Genomic DNA, 24,022 nt, shown 5'->3' with positions numbered 1-24,022 from the left:
GAACGAAGGCGGCGGCCTTAGAGACGCAGACGACAGCCGTTCGCCGGACACCCAGTTGCAGCGGCGACGGCAACCTTCAATTCATGAGTTAGGGCTCGATTAAGGCCTTCAATTCGTGAGTTAGGGCTGATGTGAATTGAGGAAGAAGCGAGACGAAGGGAGGAGGCTCGGCTGGCCGTCGTCCTCGCCGGAGCAGTTCGCGGCGGAGCTCGCGAAGAGACGAGAGCGGGCGAGAGAGAGAGAGAGGTCTTGAGCGGCGTCTGAAATTGAGAATTTTGAGAGAAAGGGAGAGGGAGTTCGACTGATTGAGATGAGAGAGAGAGATTCGAATGGGCCGATTAATTTGAGAAGAAATGGGCCTTGCTTTATTATTAATTTGGGCCCTGTTCTATTTTATTTCAGTTGGGCCTTGCTTTATTATTAATTTGGGCCCTGTTCTATTTTATTTCAGTTGGGCCTTGTGTTATTTATTCAGATGGGCCTTTGTTATTTTATTTCTTTGGGCCGAATTTATTTAAATTAAAGCCCAACTGCATTTTATTTTAATTATGCTGGTGTATTATCTCAGCTGGGCCTTGATTGATTAATTTATTTGAGCCCAACTATTCATTATTTATTCATTTGGGCCAAGAGTTATTTAATTACTTAAGCCAATGAATTATTTCAATTGAGCCTTTCATATTAATTATCCAAGCCCACTTCTATTTAATTAATTATTGGGCTGCCTTATGTTGAGCCTTCTTAATTATTTGAACTTATACTATTATTTCCGTTCATATTTATTAAGCCCGATTAATTCTTACAAGATCATATGTCGAATGTTCAGTTTAACTACCCTTTTAATCGGCTATATCGAGCGAGATTTATTTAATTGGCGGATTAGAACACCCTGAAGAGAACGGATTAATTTTAGTTAATTATCCGGCTCCATGAGACGAGACTTAGCTTTTGTTTAAATCTGATAGCTTGGATTAACATTAGAAATTCCCTGATTATTATCTCAGAATAATAATTCATGCATAAGAGGATCATGCATCGTTAATTTCGTATTCTCATTATTTGAGGATTTTGCTCGAGCAGTATCTTATTTATATTCTCGTAATAAAGGTCAAGCACGAGATTAATAATCAATCAAGGAGCTACTGTACCACAGAAAGTTTCTATCAGGTGGGCATTACTTTCATATATACCAAATGAGTTTCATATTACAGTTGAACAAGTTATTTCATGACAAAATCTTTGAATTGAAGTTATTTCACGTATTGTCTTGCCATAAAATGTTTCAATTTCAGTATGATATCTGTCTGATGTGGCTTTGCCAAGTTATGTAATCGAATTCGGGTCCTGAGCAGTTGATAGCTATCCTGTCAGGGCTAGTGTACACCCAGGGCCGTGAGTCATCGAGCGGGTTGGCCGGTCAAGTGTCCGTGAGAGGTGGCCACCTCTCCGGCACACAGCTTCAGATATGATAGATTATGAGAACTTAGACTGATCAGACGAACTTTAAGAATCACAATGACTTTAGTAGGCTTGGGCTCTTTTAACGAAAACTCCCTTGCTGTACTGTTTATGATGGCATGACAATTTACAATTTATTTAGCATGTATTTTTATACTTAGGCATAAGTGCCCACTGAGTATTTTTGTACTCAGCCCTGCATATATTTCTAAATGTGCAGGTTGAGCAGCTGGTAGTGGTGATGAAGTGACGAGCGGAGTCTTTTGTCTTATCCTTATGTAATAATGAACTCTGGGGATACATGTCTTCATACATGTAATCAGAACCTTATTCCGCTGCGTACTCAGAAGTATTATGTTGTTTTGGCTAAGTCGGAATTATCCGAACTTACTAGTTTATTTGAGTCAATATGACTAAACCTCCGTTATATTATAATTATTCCTTTTGTTAACAATGATTAAATACTATCCTTCCTTGTTTAATTATTCCCCTTTCTACCCCGCTTCTAATCCCCCCCCCCCTTAGTCACGGTTTCCCCGGCTTAATTATCCTTAATTAAGGGCCGGTCGTGACAATTGTCCTCACCCTAAGAAAAAACAAGATGTAGAGCATGCTAATGTAATTGGTAATGAAACCAATAGTGATGTGTTCTAAGGTGGAGCTCTTTCTTAATGCCTTAGTGTTGTTCTTTGTGATTGTTTAGGCTTTGTGGCTTTGTGAGACTTCGTTGGTTAGTGCCTTAATGACTATGTGAGTCTTTGTGGCTTAGTGTCTTTGTGATTGATTAGTAGCTTTGTGTCTATGTGGCTTTGTGAGTTTTACTTTGTGATGACCGTTTGTGTCGCATGTTATCTTCGTGATCATGTGTACTTTGTGATCTGTGCTAGCTCTTTGTGGCCCTTTGTGCTAGACTAACTTTGTGTTAGTGTGCTTCGTGCTTGGTGGTTGTCTTTCTCTTGTTTGTGTTTTGCAGGAATTGACTTGGTTAGTTTACCCGTTGACCTTTGTGGTCTTGTGTTTCCCTGTTATTTCTTTGTGATTTAACAGGGGGCTCGGCGATGATGATTATGGTACAGCTTCCTCTTTGATGCACACAATACCGTGATTGGGCCAAAGGTGGAGATGTTGTTAGTTGGCCCAAATTTGGCCCAACAAGCCCATGCCCTATCCTCCTTATTTTGGCAGCCCTCCCATTTCCCCCTTCCAGTCGAAAATTAGTGCCCTTTTGGGGCTGTGACCCCTACGCTTCTTCTCCCCCATGAACCTCTTCACCTTCCTTCTCTAGATCCTTCTATGGTAGGCTATTTAAAGAGCCCTTGGTCTGTGGCTGTAGAGCTGACGAAAATTGCTTAGTGTTCTTCCTTTGTGTGGAGGTGCTACCGGTGAAGGTGTAAGGCTTGTTGGCCGATTGTGGTGCCGGCGAGAGCAACGTCCCCTTTGTGATTCTTCGTGGCTTAGTGTGTGCGTGATCGAGAGGAAGAGAGCTGTACCTGAGCCGAGAAGATCGACGCCCCTTGTTCCTCTCTTTGTGTGTTTTTCCTTGCAGGTTGTCGAGGCTGCTGCTACCTCGTTGCTGCGCCGCTGTGCAGCTGCTGTTTTGCGGCTTTGTAGATGCGCTGTGGCTGCCCAAAGTCGAAGGAAGCCTTCAACAACGACGACGAGGGTCGATACTCAACAAATCAACTCTATTTCACTATGAACACTCAAGAACTTTACAATTACAATTGAGAACTCTCAACCCTAGAAGAAGTGTATAGCCTACAAATCTATCAAGATTGCTATGTATCCTCACTCTCAACTAGCTCGTACAGTAATTGAAATTCTTAAGTAACAACTCAATAACTACCCTAGGTATTTATAGAAAAAGAAATAACCGCCGAGACGGTTGAGCAGTGCGCTGGCTTCTAAGTCAGAGGAAAGTCAAAGCCAGCGGAGTCAGTATGCCAGCGGAATCAATATGCCAACGGAGTCAATATGCCAGTGGAGTCAATATGCCAGCGGAGTCAGCGTCAGAGAAATCGACGCCAGAGGAATCATGTCCAGACCAGCGAAAAGCATCGCCAGAGAAATCAGATCCAGAGCAGCGAAATCACCATTCCGCTGGAGACCCATTTCTCTGGCGAAGTCAGAGAAAATGTGTAGACTAATTGTATGTAGATACTTTACTCACACATCGATTATTTCATATGAAAAGAGGGGGTAAAGGTACACCCCAAAAATTGTTAGGACACTAGATCCCATTTGATTCGACGCAGAAACATATGCTTCACTAGGAAAAAAATCAAGACGCATAAAAATTAACCATTCAGATTCGATGTCAAATAAAATAAGCAATGGGAGAAGTAGTATTGATTATTAGAAAACGTCCTTAATTAATTTTCATTTCCAAATAAATTCGTGCAAGAACCTTATTATTTCTTCTTCTTCAAAGTAATTTGATGCGTTTTTATACGGCATAAATAAAGAAATGTTTATAAATAAAATGAATCAATATGTATTTTCTTTAAATCAGTATTGGTTTATATACACATGATCTTTATTTACCATACTTGATTAAATAATACTATATGCCAATATGAATACTATAGCATATATAGTTAACTCATAAATATTAGGAGTTCTTATTTGAAACATTATATAAATATGAGGAAAAGTCGATTCAATATACAATTCTAGTGCAAGCATTCATCATCAAAATATATATATAACATGGATTCTCATCAAAAGTCGATTTTTACCATCATCTTTTTGTTAATGATAGTTGATGGTTAGTATATCTCTTCCTCTAATGTGTTCTGAGCTTGCTTTTTATAATTTAAGTAGAAAATTTTGTTAGACTTATAAATATAGTGTTTTTATAGATTACATACTAATAAGCTTTAAAGATAAACTTTGTTGTTTTCTATTTTATAATTATAGCATTTTATGGAATGACCTGAAAGTTTTCACGTTGTATTTATTTCAACGAAAAATACTCTTTGACTAATTTACCAATTAAGTCCAATTAATTGGTAAAGTACTCATATATATTCTAAGAAATAGACTACAACCTTGAAATAATTTTCTCGAACATGTTGTTTTTAGTTTTGATGATGTATTTGATGTTTTTTTTCTTTTTTGAATAAATTCAGTAAAAATGTCATTAGCAAAATGTGTGTTGCATGAGAACTGTAAACTTAGATGCAATAAAGGTTCTCCATTATGCCTCGATGGCGTTTGCATTTGTCTCGACGAGCAAAAACCGGCCTTCGACGATTATGGTAACTTTAATAAAAAAATTGATGTTGAATCCAATTATTTATATACCACATTCTTTTATTGTCAACTATTTTTGAAGGTCCTGCATGTAAGTGCGACGCGGAGTGTACCTCGCATAATTGTGTCGCAAAATCTGTGATTGATGATCCTGGAAGATGTGGCTGCAACTTACAATTAGGATCAGAAACAAGTGATCCTGAATGCACAATCCAATGTGTGTACCATTGTTATGGAGGATTTTGTTTTTGTGACGCAAAATAGGACAAAATCATCTTGTAATGTTTTTCAACAATATTAAATAAATTGAAATCTCAATGGAGATGAAGCGTTACCATTTTTTTTTTTTTTTTTGCAGTTATGATCTAATTTATTATTAATTTTATATAGTATGTGACCCTAATTCTCAATATTTTTTATATTGTGATACGAGCCCAACTGCCAAGATTACCGAAATCCAGCAATAGGAGCCCAGCTTAGCCCAACGACGGACCCGTAGAGAAATCAAGAAACCCGCACACTTCGCTACATGATCAAGTCTAGATTTAGATCGTATCTTTCCTTGTTTTGATAGAACTTATCTAGTTAAGTATTTATCTCTTTCTTTGGGCCATGCTTGAGAGCCCGTAGGGTTAGGGTTTAATTTGTTTATTTGCCTTCTGCTGTGTCGCCCAAGCCATTATATAAGGCCAGGGAGTTGTTATTTTGATGCTTATGCTATGAATATTTACCTTTGAGAGTTAATTCTTGCGTGATCGTGAGAGTTGTGAGGAGTTTCACGTTATCTCCAAGGTGATAATTAATGAGTAGCGTATTAATTGGTGTTTTCATTTAGCTATCCATGGCTCCCGACATCCCGGAGTGGCAGACCCAACTCACCGTGCTTAGCGGCAATTTGTAGAAATAGATCGACGAGCTTGTCATGCTATTCAAGTCATCTCACACTTCACCCTCCTCCCATGACAACACCGGTGCCCGACTCGAGGTCCCTCGTTTTGACGGCGAGGATCGGATCTTCAAGATTGAACACTATTTCAGCTTCCATCGGACCCTCAATGACCAGCGCCTACAGATCGTTGCCTTTCACTTGGATGGCAAAGCTTCTACTTGGTTCCAATGGTTGCAAGCCTAAGGCATGTTATCTACTTGGCCTGACTTCTTGTCGCGGATTCGTTCCCGGTTTGGACCCAGGGCCGGTCCTGTATCTCACAGGGCCCTAAGCAAAAATTAAAAAATAGGCCCTTATAATTTTTTTTATATCGATAAAACAACAATAATATATTAACACAAACTTTTTCAACCAATTATTCAAAAGAGTTTTCAATCAAAAGAGAAGAAAAGATAAGTTATTAAGAATTCAACATTAACGGTATGATCTAAATGAAGAAAAGAACTTTCATAAGACGAAGCTATGTAAATAAATACTTTATAATATGGTTCACCGTAGTAGCAGTATTGAATGCAATCTGTCCTCACAATATCTAACCAAAACACAATTTCTTGTATATCTAGCAAGGATAAAAATGACAAAAATATTAGAATTTTAGAAAAAATAAATAATATGAAATATTGATAGAACATACAATAAAAATTAGTTCAAAATAAAGATATGTTTCTTACCTTATCTAAATACAACACGTATTACAGTTTTAGAGGCAAATGTATTTATCAAGTTTGTAATCTAACTGATCAACCAATTTTCTTTTAATTGATAACATAACCAAACCATTCAACCCGTCTTGCGATATAGTTGATCGTAGATTCACTTTTTTTTAGAATATCTTTTCAGTTACTGCATATATTTTTGGAATACTATTTGTTAAACAAAAATAATTATATATATATATATATATATATATATATATATATATATATAGGGGAGGGATCTATAGAGAATACTACTCTAATAGAGAATAGAGAATAAACCCCTACCTTTAGATCCACCAAATCCAACGGCCACAATAACTTCGAATAAATAAAAACAAAACAAAAAAACGCGTTTTGAATAATTCAGATAATGAATTATGGACGAAAAAGGGCTTAAAGGGAAATTTACATTCCCTAGTAATCTCGAATATTCGATCAAATCCCGATTTCCACTCTTCAACTTCTCCTCTTCGTGGTTAAATGTAGGGTAAATTAGAGTACAATTTCTGAAGACAAAAAATCAAAATTTCAGCCACTTTTGTCACGAATCGAAGAGAAACTGAAGAAATAGTTCATCATTGCTGCCGGAAAAAACAAGATCGAAGAAGGTGAGTTCTATATTTATTATACTTTAGATTGAAGTAAAAATTTTCCAATACAGTAAAACGAGACTGTTCGTCGGAAATTGCAGCGGCGAGGCCTATCGTTGATACTGAATTAGGGCTCCTTTCGTTTGGAGTTTTGGGAACAGGGAAAAATTGGGATATGGAACCTCGTTGTCGCCTCTGGAAGGATTTGTCCGGCAAGATCTCCGAGAATTGGCTCAGCGCCCCGCTCCTTCTCAGCCCCGTCGTCGGCACCTATTCGTATGTGCAGTAGTACCTGAAAAAGGAGAAGATGGAGCACAAATACTGAAGTTAGTTATCAATACTCGAATTATCTGTGACTCTGAAAAGCTCTCTACCATCTAGTTTTACTGGAAAATAAGCTGATATGTATTGCCTTCTGGTTGCTGGTTTTGGATTCTGAATTTATCTTTGGATTTGCAGTCAGTTTCTTTTTTATGCGTGGAAATGTTCATGTATTTCGTGTATGCTACAAAATTGTCTGCCTTCAATGTTGGCATTTAAGTTCTCTGCTTGTGGGTCAGAGTATGTGGTTCTGTCAAAATTTCTTGTTTAGCATGTTATAACTTCATTGGTATTCACTGAGCTGCTTTTCATATATGCCAATGCATATTCATGTTGAATCATCCTCCTCCAGCATCATTGCTGTATTGACATTGATCAAGTTTGAATAAGATACAAGTTTTATTCAAAACATAAACAACACTTGTTCATTAAATTGCTGAAGTTTGTTCGGTTATAATGTGTAATAAAATAGTACTAGTGATTTTTTCAATACATTAGTGTAGCTTGTTCATTATTGGATAATGATTATTCAATTAAAATACAACATATTCATTATACGATTATTCAAAATATCTATGGGACTTATTCATTGTATTATATTATGTTCATTTATAAATTGTGTTCTATTCGTCTATAAATTGAGATTCTTTGTAAGTACAAATTGTATTATATTCATTAAAAAATTATGTTTTGTTCATTGAAAAGTTGTGATTATTCGTTACATATTGTATTCCTATTGATATTTGATTGAATTGTAAAATTATTTTTAAAAATATATTTCGAACAAGCGTAAAAAAATAACGAATATTTAAATATTTTTTTTGAATTTTACTTGTTGACCTAAAATAATTAACATAAAATATTTCGAATAAACGTAAGAAAATTATGAACATCTAAATAAAATATTTACATTTTTTTCTTGTCATAAAAAACGTGACTTATTTTTGAAAAACTTGAAAATTTCCTATATTTAATGTAAAACTTTTCGAATAAGCTTAATAAAATTATGAACATCTAAATAAAATATTTGAATTTATTAATATCTGATTGAGAATTGTAAAAATTCTTAACATAGAACATAGAATATTTGATTAAGAATTGTAAAAATATGTGATTGCGAATTTAACATAGAACTATTTGAATAAGCATAATAAAATTAGGAATATCTATATAAAATATTCGAATCTTTCTTATTGACATAGAAAATTTTGAATAAGAGTAAAATAGAGGATAGTTTTTTTTTTTTTTTTTTTTTAACTTTTACAGAATTTGATACTTAATTTATTTTACTTAAAATATATAAAATATTCTGATAAATAGGTAGAAGTGCGAAAACAACATTTTTCACATTCAACTCGATATCTGATTATTGATATGTGATTGAGAATTGTAAAATATTTAATATAATATTTTTTGAACAAGCATATAAAATTTACAAACATTTAAATAAAATATTCAAAATTTTCTTGTTAGACATAAAATATCTATCATAAAACATTTCGAACAAGCAAATAAAAATTACGAACATCTAAATAAATCTAAATAAAACTAGTTATTCAAAATTTAAACAATATGTATTCGAATAATGCAACTACATATTCAAATCATGTGTTCATTATATTCAATTACATTTTACAAATAAAATTATGAATAAGAAATTTATAATGAATTATTCAAAATATTCTGGAAGTTTATTCGAATAATATGTTGATTTGTCATTTATTCAAAGCTTTTACCTAATATGATTAATTTATTCATTAATAATAAACTAGTTATTCAAAATATATAGTACAATATAATTTCAAATAATGCATCCTATGTATTCGAATCATGTATTAATTCAATTAAATTACCTTTTACTAATAAACTTATAAAAGAAGAAAAATATAATCAATTATTCAAAATTGTAGTAGTAGTTTATTCGAATAATAATATTATAATAATATGAATATGTTAATTTATCCTTTGTTCAAAACTTAACCTATTCTGTTTAGTAATCACAATACAAAACAAACAATAACAAAAAAATGTATAAAAATAAAAAACAACAACACACGACTACATCCAATAATTAAAAAAATTAAGAAAATCATTACCTTCTTCCATTTTCAAGGACGAAAATTAAAAGCTTTACAAACCTTACAGACTTTGCTATTCTCGAGTTTAAGGGTAACATAAAACATAAAAAAACGGTTACATATAAAAAATATAGAGGAATAATTAAGAAATAAATAATATAAAATTAATGAATGAAATCTTGAAAACTATATCAAAAAATAAGTGAGATTCGGTCAACCTAAAGTCGGTTACATAAAAAAAGCAATATTACTTAATTAACCTTACTACACTAAACGGATGAAACTAAAAAGAACTGATATGTACCGTCAGATTCACTAAATCTAAGGGCTATGATTAATTCTTCTTTCTCAAAATACTTAGCATTCTCTATGGATCTTCTCCCTATATATATATATATATATATATATATATATATATATATAAAATTGGGCCCCCAAAAATTTGGGGCCCTATGCGGCAGCATGTTGAGCATGCCCTCAGGTACGACCCTGTTTGGACCGTCCCAGTTTGAAGATCCTGAGGGCATGTTGGCAGAACTCACGCAATAAGATTCGGTGGCCGATTACCAAACTACATTTGAATCATTGATGGGTCGCGTTTGGACTCATGTGTTGAACTTGCTGCCTCTCTTATTCTCTCTTTGTTTGGATAATGTTTGAGATTCCATTGCAACACAATAGATTGGTCGCGGGTTGATATAATTTGTAGTTTTACAGAATGAGTGACGAGATCATCACGACTTTCTAGGATTTGATCTAAGGTTTGTTGCATATTATCAAGAGCTTCTGAGTTGTGATAATGTTCATTTTATTTTTCTTCTCAAAGCTAAACTGCGTCATCCAATCACACACTAGCTCAGGTCATTGGTAGCTCACATCATTGGGAATAATTAAATCTATTCCCACTAACCTGCTCGATAAATTTCAAACCAACACTTTGTTATTATCTTTCTTTAACTTACTTAATTTGGATCGAGTAGTTCCATGTTGGATTCTGGAAGACAGTTTATTTTCATAATTGTAATTTCCTACATGACTGTCACATCAATTAAATTTTTTTTTCCCGGCGTGTATATGTGGCGTTTCCGGCGTCCACGTCATTTTCACGTTTGGTGGTTGGTTGACCAAATCTAAAAATGAAAAAGAGAGCCCAACCCTCTCCACTTGAATCTCTCTCTCTTCTCCAACGATGCTCCTCGCTGCACATTATTGCCACAAGCACCGCTGTGCGCAGCTTCATCTCCTTCACATTATTCTGGATTGAATGATTAACTTGTAAGTTAAACCGGACTCGCTGCTCTGGCTCTGTCGAACGGGTCTACTCTAGACTCGCTGCTCTGCTCTGGATCAGGTCAGCACTCGCTGCTCTGCTCTGGATCAGGTCAGCTCTGGCTCTGGAAGTCAGCTCTGGCTTTGGAGTTCAGCTCTGCTCTGGAGGTCAGCTCTGCTCTGGAGGTCGGCTCTGCTCTGCGCGCTGGATCTGGTCAGAAAATAAGTGAACAAGAAAGAACGCCGAGTCGAGATGAAACTCTTCCCGCAAGAAGATTATCGCCCCGATAGTGCTCTCGGTGTTGGCGAATCTTCCCCAAAGGTAAAACGGCGACGTCTCGTAGGATGTAGCACCACAATCCGACGAGCTTCGGCGAACGGAATAGGATCAAGAACTGAGCGTTTTATGTAAAGAATGAGAGTAAAATTGCAGAATTTTCTCGTATAAAATGCCATGCTCTAGACGCCTATTTATAGGCAACTCTCATACATATGGAGGATTAAAACACATTAAACAGCAGGAGCTGTTATGGATGTTACACAATTCAAAACCATTTGAATTGCAAGTTACAAATTGATTCTACATCAATTGCAGAATTCAACGGCTGTGCAGTTTCGAAAGCTGCTACAGGCTGGACGAAGCTGTTCTGCCACTTTGCAGTCTTGGGCTGACCTAACGGGCTTCGGTGGTTGGGCTGGAAACAAGCTCAGTTGGGCCAACCAAGAAGAGAAGATAAGGCCCAAGTCATAAAGCCTAAGTCGTCCAAAATGGGATAACACATCCAAGTGTTATTCCCCTACTCAATATCCAAACTTCGATATACAATATCTCACTCACCGAAAATCGGTTTTGAGACTTCAAGTATATCACATTCATCTACTCGAGACATAGATTAACATCCAATAATTATTTCAATTAAATAATAAATATTTAATTAAATAATTAATTTCAGATTATGGTCAAAACCATATTTCCAACAATCCCCCACATGAGTGAGAAAGCCGTATGCAGATGTATGCAGACATTTAGCTCAGTCCTCTTAAGAAACAACATTGCGTTTGGAAAGGTAGCTTGTGGCTTTGAACCTACCATAGTCAACATTATCGAGTATACCGGCGGCCTAGTGGATATATTTCCTTGAACTAGTCCTCCTCGGTGTATACTTAGTCAACAATATTGACACAATATTGCTCCAATCCTTATTCGTTCTCACGTTTGTGTCCATTACAGAGCTGAAAACCGAGCTCTGCTCTGGTAGTAGAGCTGAAGTTGAGATGTGCTCTGCTCTGGCAGCAGAGCTGAAGTTGAGATGTGCTCTGCTCTGGCAGCAGAGCTGAAAACCGAGCTCTGCTCTGGTAGCAGAGCTGAAGTTGAGATGTGCTTTGCTCTGGCAGCAGAGCTGAAACCGAGCTCTGCTCTGGTAGCAGAGCTGAAGTTGCTCAAGTTGAGCTGTGCTCTGCTCTGATAGCAGAGCTGAAACCGAGCTCTGCACAACCGAGCTCTGCTATGCTCTGATAGCAGAGCTGAAACCGAGCTCTGCTCTGGTAGCAGAGCTGAAGTTGCTCAAGTTGAGCTGTGCTCTGCTCTGATAGCAGAGCTGAAACCGAGCTCTGCACAACCGAGCTCTGCTATGCTCTGATAGCAGAGCTGAAATCGAGCTCTGCTCTGCAAGCAGAGCTGAAGTTGAGTGATCTCTGCTCTGATAGCAGAGCTGAATCCGAGCTAAAGCAGCTCTGACTGCCGAGTTTTCACAGCTCTGATCACCCATTTTAGTGTGCAGGACTTATTTTAGAGAGGGGAGTCAAAGCAAGTGGATAAGATATTTTGTGCAAGTGGATAATTAAGCATGTGTTCTATATCCTATACTTGGTGGCTAAGTATATGGGATTAAATAAAACATCTCATTTCTCTTTCATCCCTCATAATAGCCGTCCCCTTCCTTTCTCTTCTCTGCCAACTTTCTTCATCCACCACCATTAGTGAGTTAGTAAAAAAAAAAAAAAAAAACTGCACAAGCTAATACATCACCATAATCATCTACAAAATCAAACTCAAAGTCTACATATATTTTTATATCAAAAGCTTGATTGAGGTTGAAAGCTTGGTTCAAGAAGAAGGAGCTATACTTTCCTCTTTAAAAATCATAGAGTAAGCTTCTAATCACATGAATCTACTTATAATTAAGCTTGATAAACATGTAGATGGAGGGTTAAAGCATGAAAACATCACCTTTTCTTCTCTTCAAAATTTTCGAAAAAAAATAGGGTTGGAAGTCTTCTATAATTTTTTCATCTTCTAACCTTAAGTGGAGAGTGTATTCATTCTATTGAGATGTTATTTATTAATCTTTTGCATGAAAAGCATGGATTTATTTTGATATATGGATTATTGAAGGTGTTAGTTTGTGTGATGTTTGGAAATTTGAAGTTCATGAAGAAAGTAAGGATTTGAGTATGAAAGTGAGCCTATGAGATTGTAGGTATGATAGTTGATGGATTAAAATGATGATTAGAGATGATTGATGAAGATTATGATGAATTGGTTTGATGGGAAATAGGGTATTTGGCTATATGCTTAAGATTGACTAATTGATGAGTTAATATGACTAGCTTAAAAAGCTACTGACTTGATGTAATTCGACGGGGTTATTGATACCCAAAACTCTTGAAACTTTTATGGTAAGTATATAAAAGTGTTAGGAACGTTCATGTAAAATTTGAAGTCATTTGGACATTGTTTGATACCCTTTTAAAATATTAATCACCAACTGCAACTTTCTACCGAAAGTTTGGAGGAAACAGATACTAGAGTCACCCTTTTCAGTAGTATCCCCTGAGTTGGGGTTTCCATATTTTTATATGAACTAGATGAACATGTTAGCAAGCTATCCATAAAATTTCAAGTCATTTTGACAAGATCTACTGTTTTTCAAAAATCAAAACTTCCAGTTGCACAAAACTGCCGAATATGGTAGGCTGTAGGAAAATGGTCATATCTCCTGAACCACTTAGAGTTTTGCAACCTACTTTTTTTAAATGAAACTAGACTTCAAGAGGTTTCAAATGGTATGAATCCCAAACCCAAGGGAGTTTTGAGGTGAAACAGTTTATTTCTTGAAGTTAAAACAGAGGGTATGAGGACAAGTATATGCATTCACAACACACCTACTTTTGATTTATTATAATTTCATGTGTTAATGACGATAACTATACACCGTGTAAATTCAAAAAAATGCTAATGGAGTATATATATATATATATATATATATATATTAAAACTTTTACCGAGTTTAATTTACTTAACCGAATTGGGTTTTTCTTGAAGATATTTAATCGCATAATTGCGTCATTTAGTATTATGTGAATTATCGAGAATGTATTAAAGAATGTGATATAATGCCATAACTTTAAGTATGTGATTGTTAGATGTTATATGGGTTTGAGTATCTAGGATTTTGTTCCTTAATGGACTGTTTAGACTTAAAAATTTGGTGATGAGTTGAGAGTATAAACGGTGAATATTTAGGAAGTATTATTATTATAAGAGTGATTAGTTACAAGGTACCAATGAGAAACGAAGAGTAGTGCTAAGATGAGAGCAATGAATCTAGTGAGGAATTGTCTGATCGACGTTTATTTTACTACATGAACCGTCTACGCCAATGATGATATCTGAAGATACGAGTCGAGGGTGCAAGTGAGATCACTCCAAAGTACGAGAGCCAAAGCTAGGATTTTCAGGTGGGCATTACTTTCTGATACCCCTATTACTGGCTTTCTAAATGATGATTATGATGATGTTTATGAGTTTTAAAAATGATTTGAGATGAATTGATGTTTGAACTAATTAACTTGCCGAGTTTTGTTGACGACGAGCCTGTACGTTACCCTCTACGGATGAAACGATTTCGGGTCCTGCCAAAAGCGGGATTGTGTACACAGAGGTAACTGTGAGTTGTATACCGAGTTGGCCGGTCAGAAATTACTGTGAGCTGACTGTCAGGTCGGCCAGTTACGGTACTTGAGAAGGAGGCCTACTTCTCAATACCTTGATGATGATGAGTTGTAGAAGTGGTACTACATGCTAAGTATTTTTTACTGCAGTTTATCGTTCATTACTTTATGACGCTTATAATTTATCAGTTGCTTACACGGGTTCTTTTGAGTAAAACCCCTGTGTAAAGTATAAATGGCAAGTTAAATTTATAGCTCTAAGAGCGAGATTGTTTATTTTCGACTTATGTCCACTGAGTATTTTATACTCAGCCCTGCATGTATTTCTAAATGTGCAGGACGAGCAAGGAGAGAGATTGGAGGACCGCTGGAGGGTTGTTGTTTTAAACGACTTTTGAGTACCGTATTATGCTCCTATACGATAGTGTGAATAGTTGAAGACTATGTTCTTTGAACTTAATTAGGATTGTCACTCTCAGCTATATGCCTTCATACATATAGTCTGATCACGTTTTGTTGTGCTACTCTGAACAATAAGAATCCTTGTAAATATTTAGCTATACTCCCTTTGTTTTTGTTGACTAGAATCCTGATGCTTTTGGTTTTATAAAGCCGACAATATTTCTATTAAGGTTGATGATATTTTATTTGTTTTAGCATGAATTATTAGTAGCTTCCGCTTAATGAGTCATCTAGTTTCCCTTGTTTTACCTTATCATTTTATTAGTCGTATCGATACCCGATCTACGCTATCACTGGCTAGATGGCGGGCTGCGACAAAGCAAGTATAGAGAATCTTGATCAATGACTCGTCGATGCTGGCACGTTCTCTTAAAGCTAGGTGTTTTCCAAGATCGGATATCCTCCTAGCCAATAATGCTCATAATCCATCCTTTGCCTGAAGAAACTTATTGGTAGAACGTGAACTCTTGATTGCGGGATTGGCTTGGCGTATTGGAGATGGTGCTCGGATCTGAATCTGTATTGATGCTTGGCTTCTGGTGGGGGATGGACTTTTTCGGGCTGCTTCTGTTCAAGCAGAGTGGAGGAATACTAGGGTGGCTGATTTGTTGCTGGAGTCAGGCTCATGGGATGAGGAGAGAACTTCCTCGATTCTCAGCGCGGATGATTTGTGGAAACTCTCAGCCCATATCAAAGCTAATACTTCTTGCCCTGATCGTCCCTTTTGGCGACATGGAAAGTGCAATCTGTATTCAGTGAAGTTCGGGTATGCTCTAGCCTATAACATCTGGGAAGCTAATGAGCCTTCGCCCTCTGGTGGCTTTGACATTTTGTGCAGGTGGATATGGAACTTAGAGGTGATCCCAAAGGTTCGTACTTTTTTCTGGAAATGCCTTGTTGATGCGCTTCCTACCTCAAGAGCTCTCCTATCTAGGTCCATTCGATGTTGCGGAGAGCATATTGAGACGGCGGAACAAGCCCTTCGTGACTGCAACTGGACCCGCTTCTTTTGGTCGGCATCCCCACTCCGTCTGCCGCCGATGTCGGAAAATGAGATCTGCCCTATCCCCGCTTGGTTTGAGAAAATTAGAGCAACTAATGAGAAGGAAGTCCATAAAGCCTTCGCTAACTTGGTTTGGTCTATTTGGTATGCTAGAAATATGTTTGTGCAACGTGCATACTGGACAAAACCAACTTGCAATCCGGATTATCACCATTCCAATCCTTAGAGGGTGAGACGGAGCAGAGACAATAAAGTGGTTGTTGCTTGCGATGCTGCTGTTAAGCAAGGAGCTGGGGTGGGTATTGGTGCTATTGTAACTGGACCTTCCGACTCGGTGCTGTGCTGCCGGTTTGGTTTTCTTCCTGGGGGGGCTTTCTCGGTGCTTGAGGGAGAAGCTGCTGCTGCTATCTTGGAAGGCTTTGCACTTACTGGGTAAGTTTGGGTGGGGGATGATGCGATTGTGGAGACAGATTGCAAAGGCCTGTTTTGGATGCTTACCAATCGAAATGAAGATAGATCCTATCTTGGGGATATCCTTGCAAGCATCCATGAGTTGGCTACCCTGAGGATCGTGGAATTTAGTTGGACGCTGAGGGAAGGAAATGCTAATGCAGATCACCTAGCTAATGTAGCTTTACTGTCTCGTGCTGAGCTTTCTTCTTCGATCTCCATTCCTGATGTAATCACCAACCATATCTCGGTTTAATGATATAAGTTGCTTTCTGTCAAAAAAAAAAAGAAAAAAAAAAAGAAACAACTAATGAATACAATCAGGGGGCGGATTCAGGATTCCTAGTTAGGGGGGGCTGAATTTGCTAAAGTATGGTGTGCGAAAGTATTTGCACGGGGTAAAAAAAAAAAAAGTATTTGCATGCGGTTCAAGGGCGGGAGGATCGGGATAATTTTTTTTTTTTGAGTATTCTGTATAATTATTTTTATGTCCAAATAGAAATTCAATGAAATTAGAATTAGAACCGTGACAACTAGTATAACAAATAATTGTTCGCATTCCATTAATTTAACAAGTATAGTGAAAGCATATAAAAACATAACTTTATGCATTTTTTTTCTTTTAAATGTTAATCTTTAATGAATAAAAAAATTAATTTTCATTATTAATAATTTGTAACTTTATTTTAACTCTAAAATTGACTCAAATTCAATATTGAAAATTAACTAAGAAAAGAAAATATGACAAAAATAACACAAATTTGACAAACTAATATAACAAATTATTTTAAAATGTTAAGCAATTAAAATATATAATGTATTAATGCATTATATATTATGTCTTGTATATATATTTTAAAATGAAAATGAAAATGAAAAAAAAAAAACTCAAAAATGAGGAAGCGGCTCTTGCCCCCTGAATCCGTCCTAGCATACTATAAGTAATGTTGATTAATCCACCACATTCAGCTGTCGGAAATACATGAACAGAGCATTAATCTATATCTATACCTATTATAAAAGTGTTTTGTTTTACAAAATTTGATTTGTCTATTTTGTCCTTATTTTTAAATCTATTTTAAGGGCAACAATGTAACATCATATTACTAATATTATCCTAACCACAAACACACAAGAATCTCGTTCCTATGACAATTCTAAATCAGCTTGAACTCTTTCAAATCACTCACTATTTATATATAGATGATAACTTTCAAACCAAATATATCAAAAAAAAAAAAAAAAAACGCAATAAGCATTAAGGGAAATATAAGTAAAAAGGGCAAATTAGGCATACCACCTAATTAATGGCCATATTTTGATGTTTTAAGATTAGGGGCCAAAAATTGATTTTCAATCTTCATTATGGCCATTTGACTACATTGTTTCTTCTTCTTAATTATTTCAATGGGACGCTCCAATGGACTGCCTCAGCAATGGGATGCTCCAATTAAACTCCTTGCGAAAATAGTTAGAATTATTTCATTGAATCTATAAATCAATTCTACTGAAATTATAAATTAATTCTTACCGAAATCTATAGATTTAATAAATACTAGCATTTGCCCTTCGTGCAATGCACCAGAAACGTTTTTATATTTCTATATTGATATAAAATTGATACTAATTTAATTATAATATTTAAATTTATAATAATAAATTAATTTTAATTATGTTTATTTGAGATGAATATTAAAAAAATAAAAAATAATAATGAAGAATTCACAACAATAAAAATTGATATCATGAAAAGACAAAAAAAAAAGTTAAAATGAAAAAAAAATTAAAAAAAATCAAAAAATAGATTTATTCAAAAAAAAAAAAAGATTAGAGAGAGAATTTTTAAAAAAATAATATTTAAATAAATATAATTTTTACTATTCAATCTTTGTAAAGAAACAACTAATGCATACAATAAGTAATGTTGATTAATCCACCACATTCAGCTGTCGGAAATCAGGGGCGGAGCCAGACTTTCAACTTAGGGGGGTCCAAAAATTTTTTTTTTCAAAAAAATAATAATTAAATAAAAAAAATTAAAAAATAAATAATAATAATTAATATAATTATAATGTTATTTAAATTATATAACAAGTTAAAAAATTAAACATAATTATTTTTTTTTAAAAGTCCAATATAACAATTAGCAAGCATATTAATAACCAAGCACAAGTTATATTGTAAAGTCAATACCCAAAATCATCATTTGCAAGCTCTACAGAAGCGGGGCAGAAAACTAGAAAAGTCTCAAATTATAGCATATGTTTTCTTTAGAAAAGACATACCTTACCATTTAGCAACATTACCTTTGTTCTGTCACAATATACATAATACATCATACCAGAAATATTGTCTGTAAATGCATTTGAATTATTATTATTGCAGATGAGATAATCACCACATTAGTCGTCTAGCATCACTAAACTAGTACGATAATTTATTGTTTTATTTTTTGGAAGGACACTGGAATAAATTTATGTGAACATGAACTTCCCCCACACCCCTTAAATAAAACTAGAGTAACAGTGGGTAAGGAGCAAGGACTAAGGAACATGAACTTCCCCCACAACCTCTTAAATAAATTTATGTGAGCATTGAGCTATTATTGACCAAGAATAGGAAACACAACATTTACTTGCGGAGCAACGAAAGGTAAATGAACTGAGGGAGACGAACGGAGACAGCTCAGCGGTAGACGAACGGTAGAGTCAAACTGGGATATGGCGATTGCGAGTGAGAACGAACGGAGAGCAGCGAAGAAATAGATGATGTGCAGCGAAGTTAAGGATTGAAATTCGCAGAAGTTAGGGATTGGAATTCCAATTAGAAAAATTAGATAAAATTAATATTTTTTATTTTTTTAAATATATTTGTAAAATTACTAAAATACCCCTGGGATTTTTGGAAATTCCAGAGGGTCCAGTGACCCCATTGCCCCCCCCCCCCCCCCCACCCACCGGCTCCGCCCCTGTCGGAAATACATTAACAAAGCATTAGTTACAAGAAAAGCATGAAAAAAGAAGTAGAAGAGTCATGAATTTGCTCAAGCAAACATCACCAAATGATGCTCCTTGAATGATATAAAATTAAATTGAAGGTTGTCCACGAAAATACTCTTACCATCAACTCTTTGCCTTCTTTAATTTGAGCAATTCAAAACTTCGCGGCTGAAAAAAATATAAGAAACTATAGGAGTCATCTAACTAAATCATTAAAATACCAACTAGGAAATTAAATTTTCAAACGAGAGGAAGATGCTCCGACCACCACCGCCGCCAAGGTGTGTGCATTTTCACCAATTGTTGCCTTTCCCAGAAGATGTTCGTCAACCTCAATCAGTTTAAGTGTTGGAATCTCATGTAGACCACAGCACTGATTAGGCACTTGAGTTTTGGAAAGTGGCTACTTTCAGTTATCCAATCAACCTAATACGATACGTCTATTAGAAGATATCTCAGTTCACGAAATTCTCCCTCAGTTGTTTTCCAGTTTTCGCCTTTGCAAGCATAGTTTCTTAGTTTAAGCACTTGAAGATTAGGTAATGAACCAATGATGGCCATATATCACTCCAAGAAATCCTCCAACCACTCAAGGTTGACCTTCTCAATTGTGAGGGAAAGATTAGACCTCTAAATGAAAAACCTCCAACTATCTCCAATTCTAGTTGATAATGACTCACGTTATCTTAATACATGAATCAAAAAGGAAGTGTTTAGGGTGTAAAGTAAGTAGGGACTAATTATAAGGATAATGTGTAAAGTAAGTTTATGGTGTAAAGCAAGTGGTGACCACTTATTTAGAGTGTGAAGTAGGTTTGGCATGAGAATTAAGGAGGATTAGAGGCCTTAATTATTTCTACTTTTAGATTAAGCCATTATCGATAGGACTGTCGACGAAAATAAGAAGAAGGTTATTATTAATAAGACGAAGGAAGTATTATTTTTATCCCTCTAAGCTAACTCTCAAACTAATTCTAAAAAGTAAACACGCTTATGGTAAACGTTTTATCCAATCTTTTATAACAAAGTCAATGTCAACAAAACTGAGTCAAAACATGCTTTAAAAAACGTAGTCAAGACGCTTTGGATGACATGTTGGGAAAGATATACATTGCCCCTTCTTGAGAACCATCTCTCTCTCTCTCTCTCTTGGGAGATGATATGAGATGAGAGGGAGGAAGATTGTAGACGATTGAAGAAACATAAGCAAACACACAAACACAAGAGAGATAATGGTAGTAAAACCTAGCTAGCTATTACAACTTTGAAGTTGGGGCCTGCCAAGCTCTGCAGTGCTTCGTTCTTACCCAGAAGCCTAACTTGAACATAAAATGGAAGATCTTCCCCTTGTAATTCCACTTGTTCCTCTACGATCTCCTTTGCGCACATCACAGCAGATTCGCCACAATTGTGCATCCATATCTTTTGCAGGGTCGGTATGTCTCCAATTTGAGTCGGGATCTCCTTCAACTCTTCCATATTATCAAGATGAAGCTTCTCAAGGCGTGGAAAGATGGAGCTCGATTCCGCAGTCCAATGCTTCAAACTGGCACACCAATGCAATCCCAAATATTTGAGGGAAGGGAACTGGTCTTGAACCATTTCCCACTTGCCTGTTCCAAAGCGTCCGCTCCACAACTCGAACTTCTCGAGAAGGGGCAATGCACCTATCTTTTCCAACATTTTTTCCCATTCCAAGCCATCATTCATGTCAAGAGTCAACCTTCTTGAGGCTTTGGGGGAATGTGAGCACATACAGAGAAGCTCTAAAATCATACCAACACCATACGGAGAGGGATTCCAATTTAAACAGACGTTTGATATTGTTCAGACAATAATAATCATCTTGCTCGATTCCCCCTCTCCCAAAATACTTTATCCCCAATGTTTTGATATTGGGAATTCTCTTAACCACCTCTTCACTGCACTTGAAATTTGCTACTCTCTCAAGCACCAGTAAATTCTCCAAGACGACGACATCATCACTCGAAGCTTCTGGAAGATAAATACATCCTTTAGTCATTTCAATATGCCTAAGTTGTGGCATTCTCCAAATCTCAGCAGGTGCAGTGAACTCCTTCCAACTAGAAGCGATCAATATGTGCAGATTCCAGAGGTGAGTAAACGAGGTAAAGATCGAGGACATGCTACCAACTACAACAACAAGGTGGCGCAGGTTAACATACTGAGATGCAAGGTAGCTTTCATCTTCAAGATAACGAAACTTGTATGCATGTAATGTTCTAAGCAACCCGGAATTCTTAATACGCGGGACTTTCCCATATTCACTGATAATGGAACGAGCACGTGGCATAGACTGCAAGTCATCAAGGACTTTCTTCTTTGGCATGTTCCTGGGTATAACAACGCGGCGTTGGCTACTTATGCCTCGAGGACTAGATTGCCCTATGACATGATAGAACCCATCTTTCTTGCTCTGGTTCAAGCATAAATCCCTCAACAAATCATGAATTTTGACTAATTTTATGTTTCCTGTAGACCCCACTTTACCAACTAGAATGAGATTTCTATCAACCAAGTCCTGTAAGAACTCTATGGCAATAGTTTCCAAACTTTTGCCATTCATGGGTTTTAAAAATCCTTCAGAAACCCATAGCTTCACGAGTGTTGAGACTTTAACCGAATCATCCTCCTCAAATACTCCCATATACAAAAAACATGGCTTTAAATAAACTGGCAAATGATTATAGCTCATTTTCAACAGTTTCATGCAATTCTTATCATTCTCCAAATTCACTTCTGAAGCTAAGTTCTTCCTAATTGATTCCCAAACTCCTAGAGTGTGTTCCCTATTTCTCAAAATACCCCCCACTACAACAATTGATAAAGGAAGTCCTCTGCAATTCTCCACTATTTTCTTTCCAATTTTCTCTAACTCATGAGGGCAACTTCCAACCCCAAACACAATTTTTGAGAAGAGTTCCCAGCTTCTAACCTCATCTAAAAATTCCATTTGAAGGCTATAATTGTTGTTCAATTGGGAACTCAAGTTTGAAAGCCTAGTCGTCACTAATATCCGACTACAATTCTCATTTTCGGGAAAGAAACATTGTATCCTATCCCATACATTGATGCTCCACATATCATCCATCACAATAAGAAACCTTCTACCTGACAAATATTGGTAGAGCTCTAATCCTAGTTCATCTTCACTCTTTTCACTCAGTTGTTCCTTGCTTTTGTTAGTGGCTTGAGAAACAAGTTCACAAAGAATTTCCCTAGTGTTGTATTGTTGAGAAATAGTAGCCCAAGCACAAACATCAAAACGCTGCTCAATAATTTTCTTCGAATAAACAGTTTTGGCAAGAGTGGTCTTACCTATCCCGCCCATTCCTGTGATCGGGATGACTTGGCGTTCACGTTGGTCCGAAACGAGCTTTTCTAAGATTCCATTCACGACACCCTCGGAGCACACCACCATGCCACTACTGTTCTTCCCGGTGGAAGAAGAAGCAGAGACGAAGCTACGCCGCTTATCATGGAGCACCACCTTCTCTGTATTCGTCTGCATCGCCAAACCCTTGATCTGATCCATTTCATATATCACATTTTGCACATCTTGAAACAAGTTCATCTCTTCATCATCATCATGATTTGATGAGACATTATTTGGATCCTCTGGATCTGCTTCGTCGGAAACAGGGGAGTTATCAGCTTCTGTGGATCTGCTCAGCTGAATCTTGGCCACGATATGAGATTCGATGGCGTCTTCAGCTGCATAAGCTGCATCTGCAATACGCATCTCCAATGGATCTGCTTCGTCGGAAACAGGGGAGTTATAAGCTACGAGAAACTCCTGCAAGAACGTGACATTTTCAGTGAGGGATTCAAGTTGTTGTTTGTCGAGAGAAATCGGAGGGGAATGGTGGCGCTCGAGGTCGTCTATGATATGCATAAGAGAAACCAAGGCTGCGTAGGCCGCCATGATCGATATCAGTTGAAGGGAAACAGTATAATTATGAGAATTTTGGACAAGAATTTGATAGAATCTTAATTTAGGCGACGTCAACGACTAGTAAACTGTAGAGCCAACCGACATTTCTTATCTTGGCAGTTGGCAATAATGTGAAAGCTGAAGGTAGAAGAAAGGTAGCCACATAAAGTTTCTGACAATAATTGAGGAGATATAAGCATTGTGACTTACAGATTCTCCTTATTTCAATTAAACTCCTTATTGAGAAAATAGTTAGAATTATTTCATTGAATCTATAAATCAATTGTACAGAAATTATAAATTAACTCTACCGAAATCTTTAAATTATTCACGATACTTGTTTAATCCAATTTTGGAGTGAGAAATAATTATCCAATTTAATTGATAATTATTATTTTTTCAGTTTTTTTTTTTAAATAATAACGACTGAATATTCGATCGTTGACAAGGAATCCTTTACTTAGTGTATTAATTCTACTTTATTGATGTGTTGTAAAGATTTTAAACTAATGGCTTAGAGAATTATCCCCTTGATACTTAAACAACTTGTCGTTGTATTATTGTAAGTTGTATATTCTTGA

General features: G+C 36.2%; 1 protein-coding gene and 1 long non-coding RNA gene across 2 annotated transcripts; one reads left to right on the top strand and one right to left on the bottom strand.

The window, feature by feature from the left end:
• The first annotated feature begins 6,739 nt into the window (after positions 1 to 6,739).
• On the top strand, positions 6,740 to 7,567 carry LOC131017868 (uncharacterized). Its single transcript, XR_009099896.1, has 2 exons — positions 6,740 to 6,968; positions 7,052 to 7,567. It is a non-coding gene; the product is annotated as an uncharacterized LOC131017868 (long non-coding RNA).
• Positions 7,568 to 21,197: 13,630 nt separating this feature from the next.
• Positions 21,198 to 23,432, bottom strand: LOC131018449 (putative late blight resistance protein homolog R1A-10). The gene has a single exon (XM_057947170.1). It carries the CDS (start codon positions 23,430 to 23,432, stop codon positions 21,198 to 21,200), a length of 2,235 nt encoding a protein of 744 aa, XP_057803153.1.
• Positions 23,433 to 24,022: the final 590 nt, after the last annotated feature.

Source organism: Salvia miltiorrhiza, chromosome 3 (genome assembly GCF_028751815.1).
Source record: "Salvia miltiorrhiza cultivar Shanhuang (shh) chromosome 3, IMPLAD_Smil_shh, whole genome shotgun sequence".
In the NCBI taxonomy this organism is placed as follows: Eukaryota; Viridiplantae; Streptophyta; class Magnoliopsida; order Lamiales; family Lamiaceae; genus Salvia; species Salvia miltiorrhiza.
The sequence above is the reverse complement of the archived record's forward strand: the minus strand, read 5'-3'. Positions and strand labels throughout refer to the sequence as shown.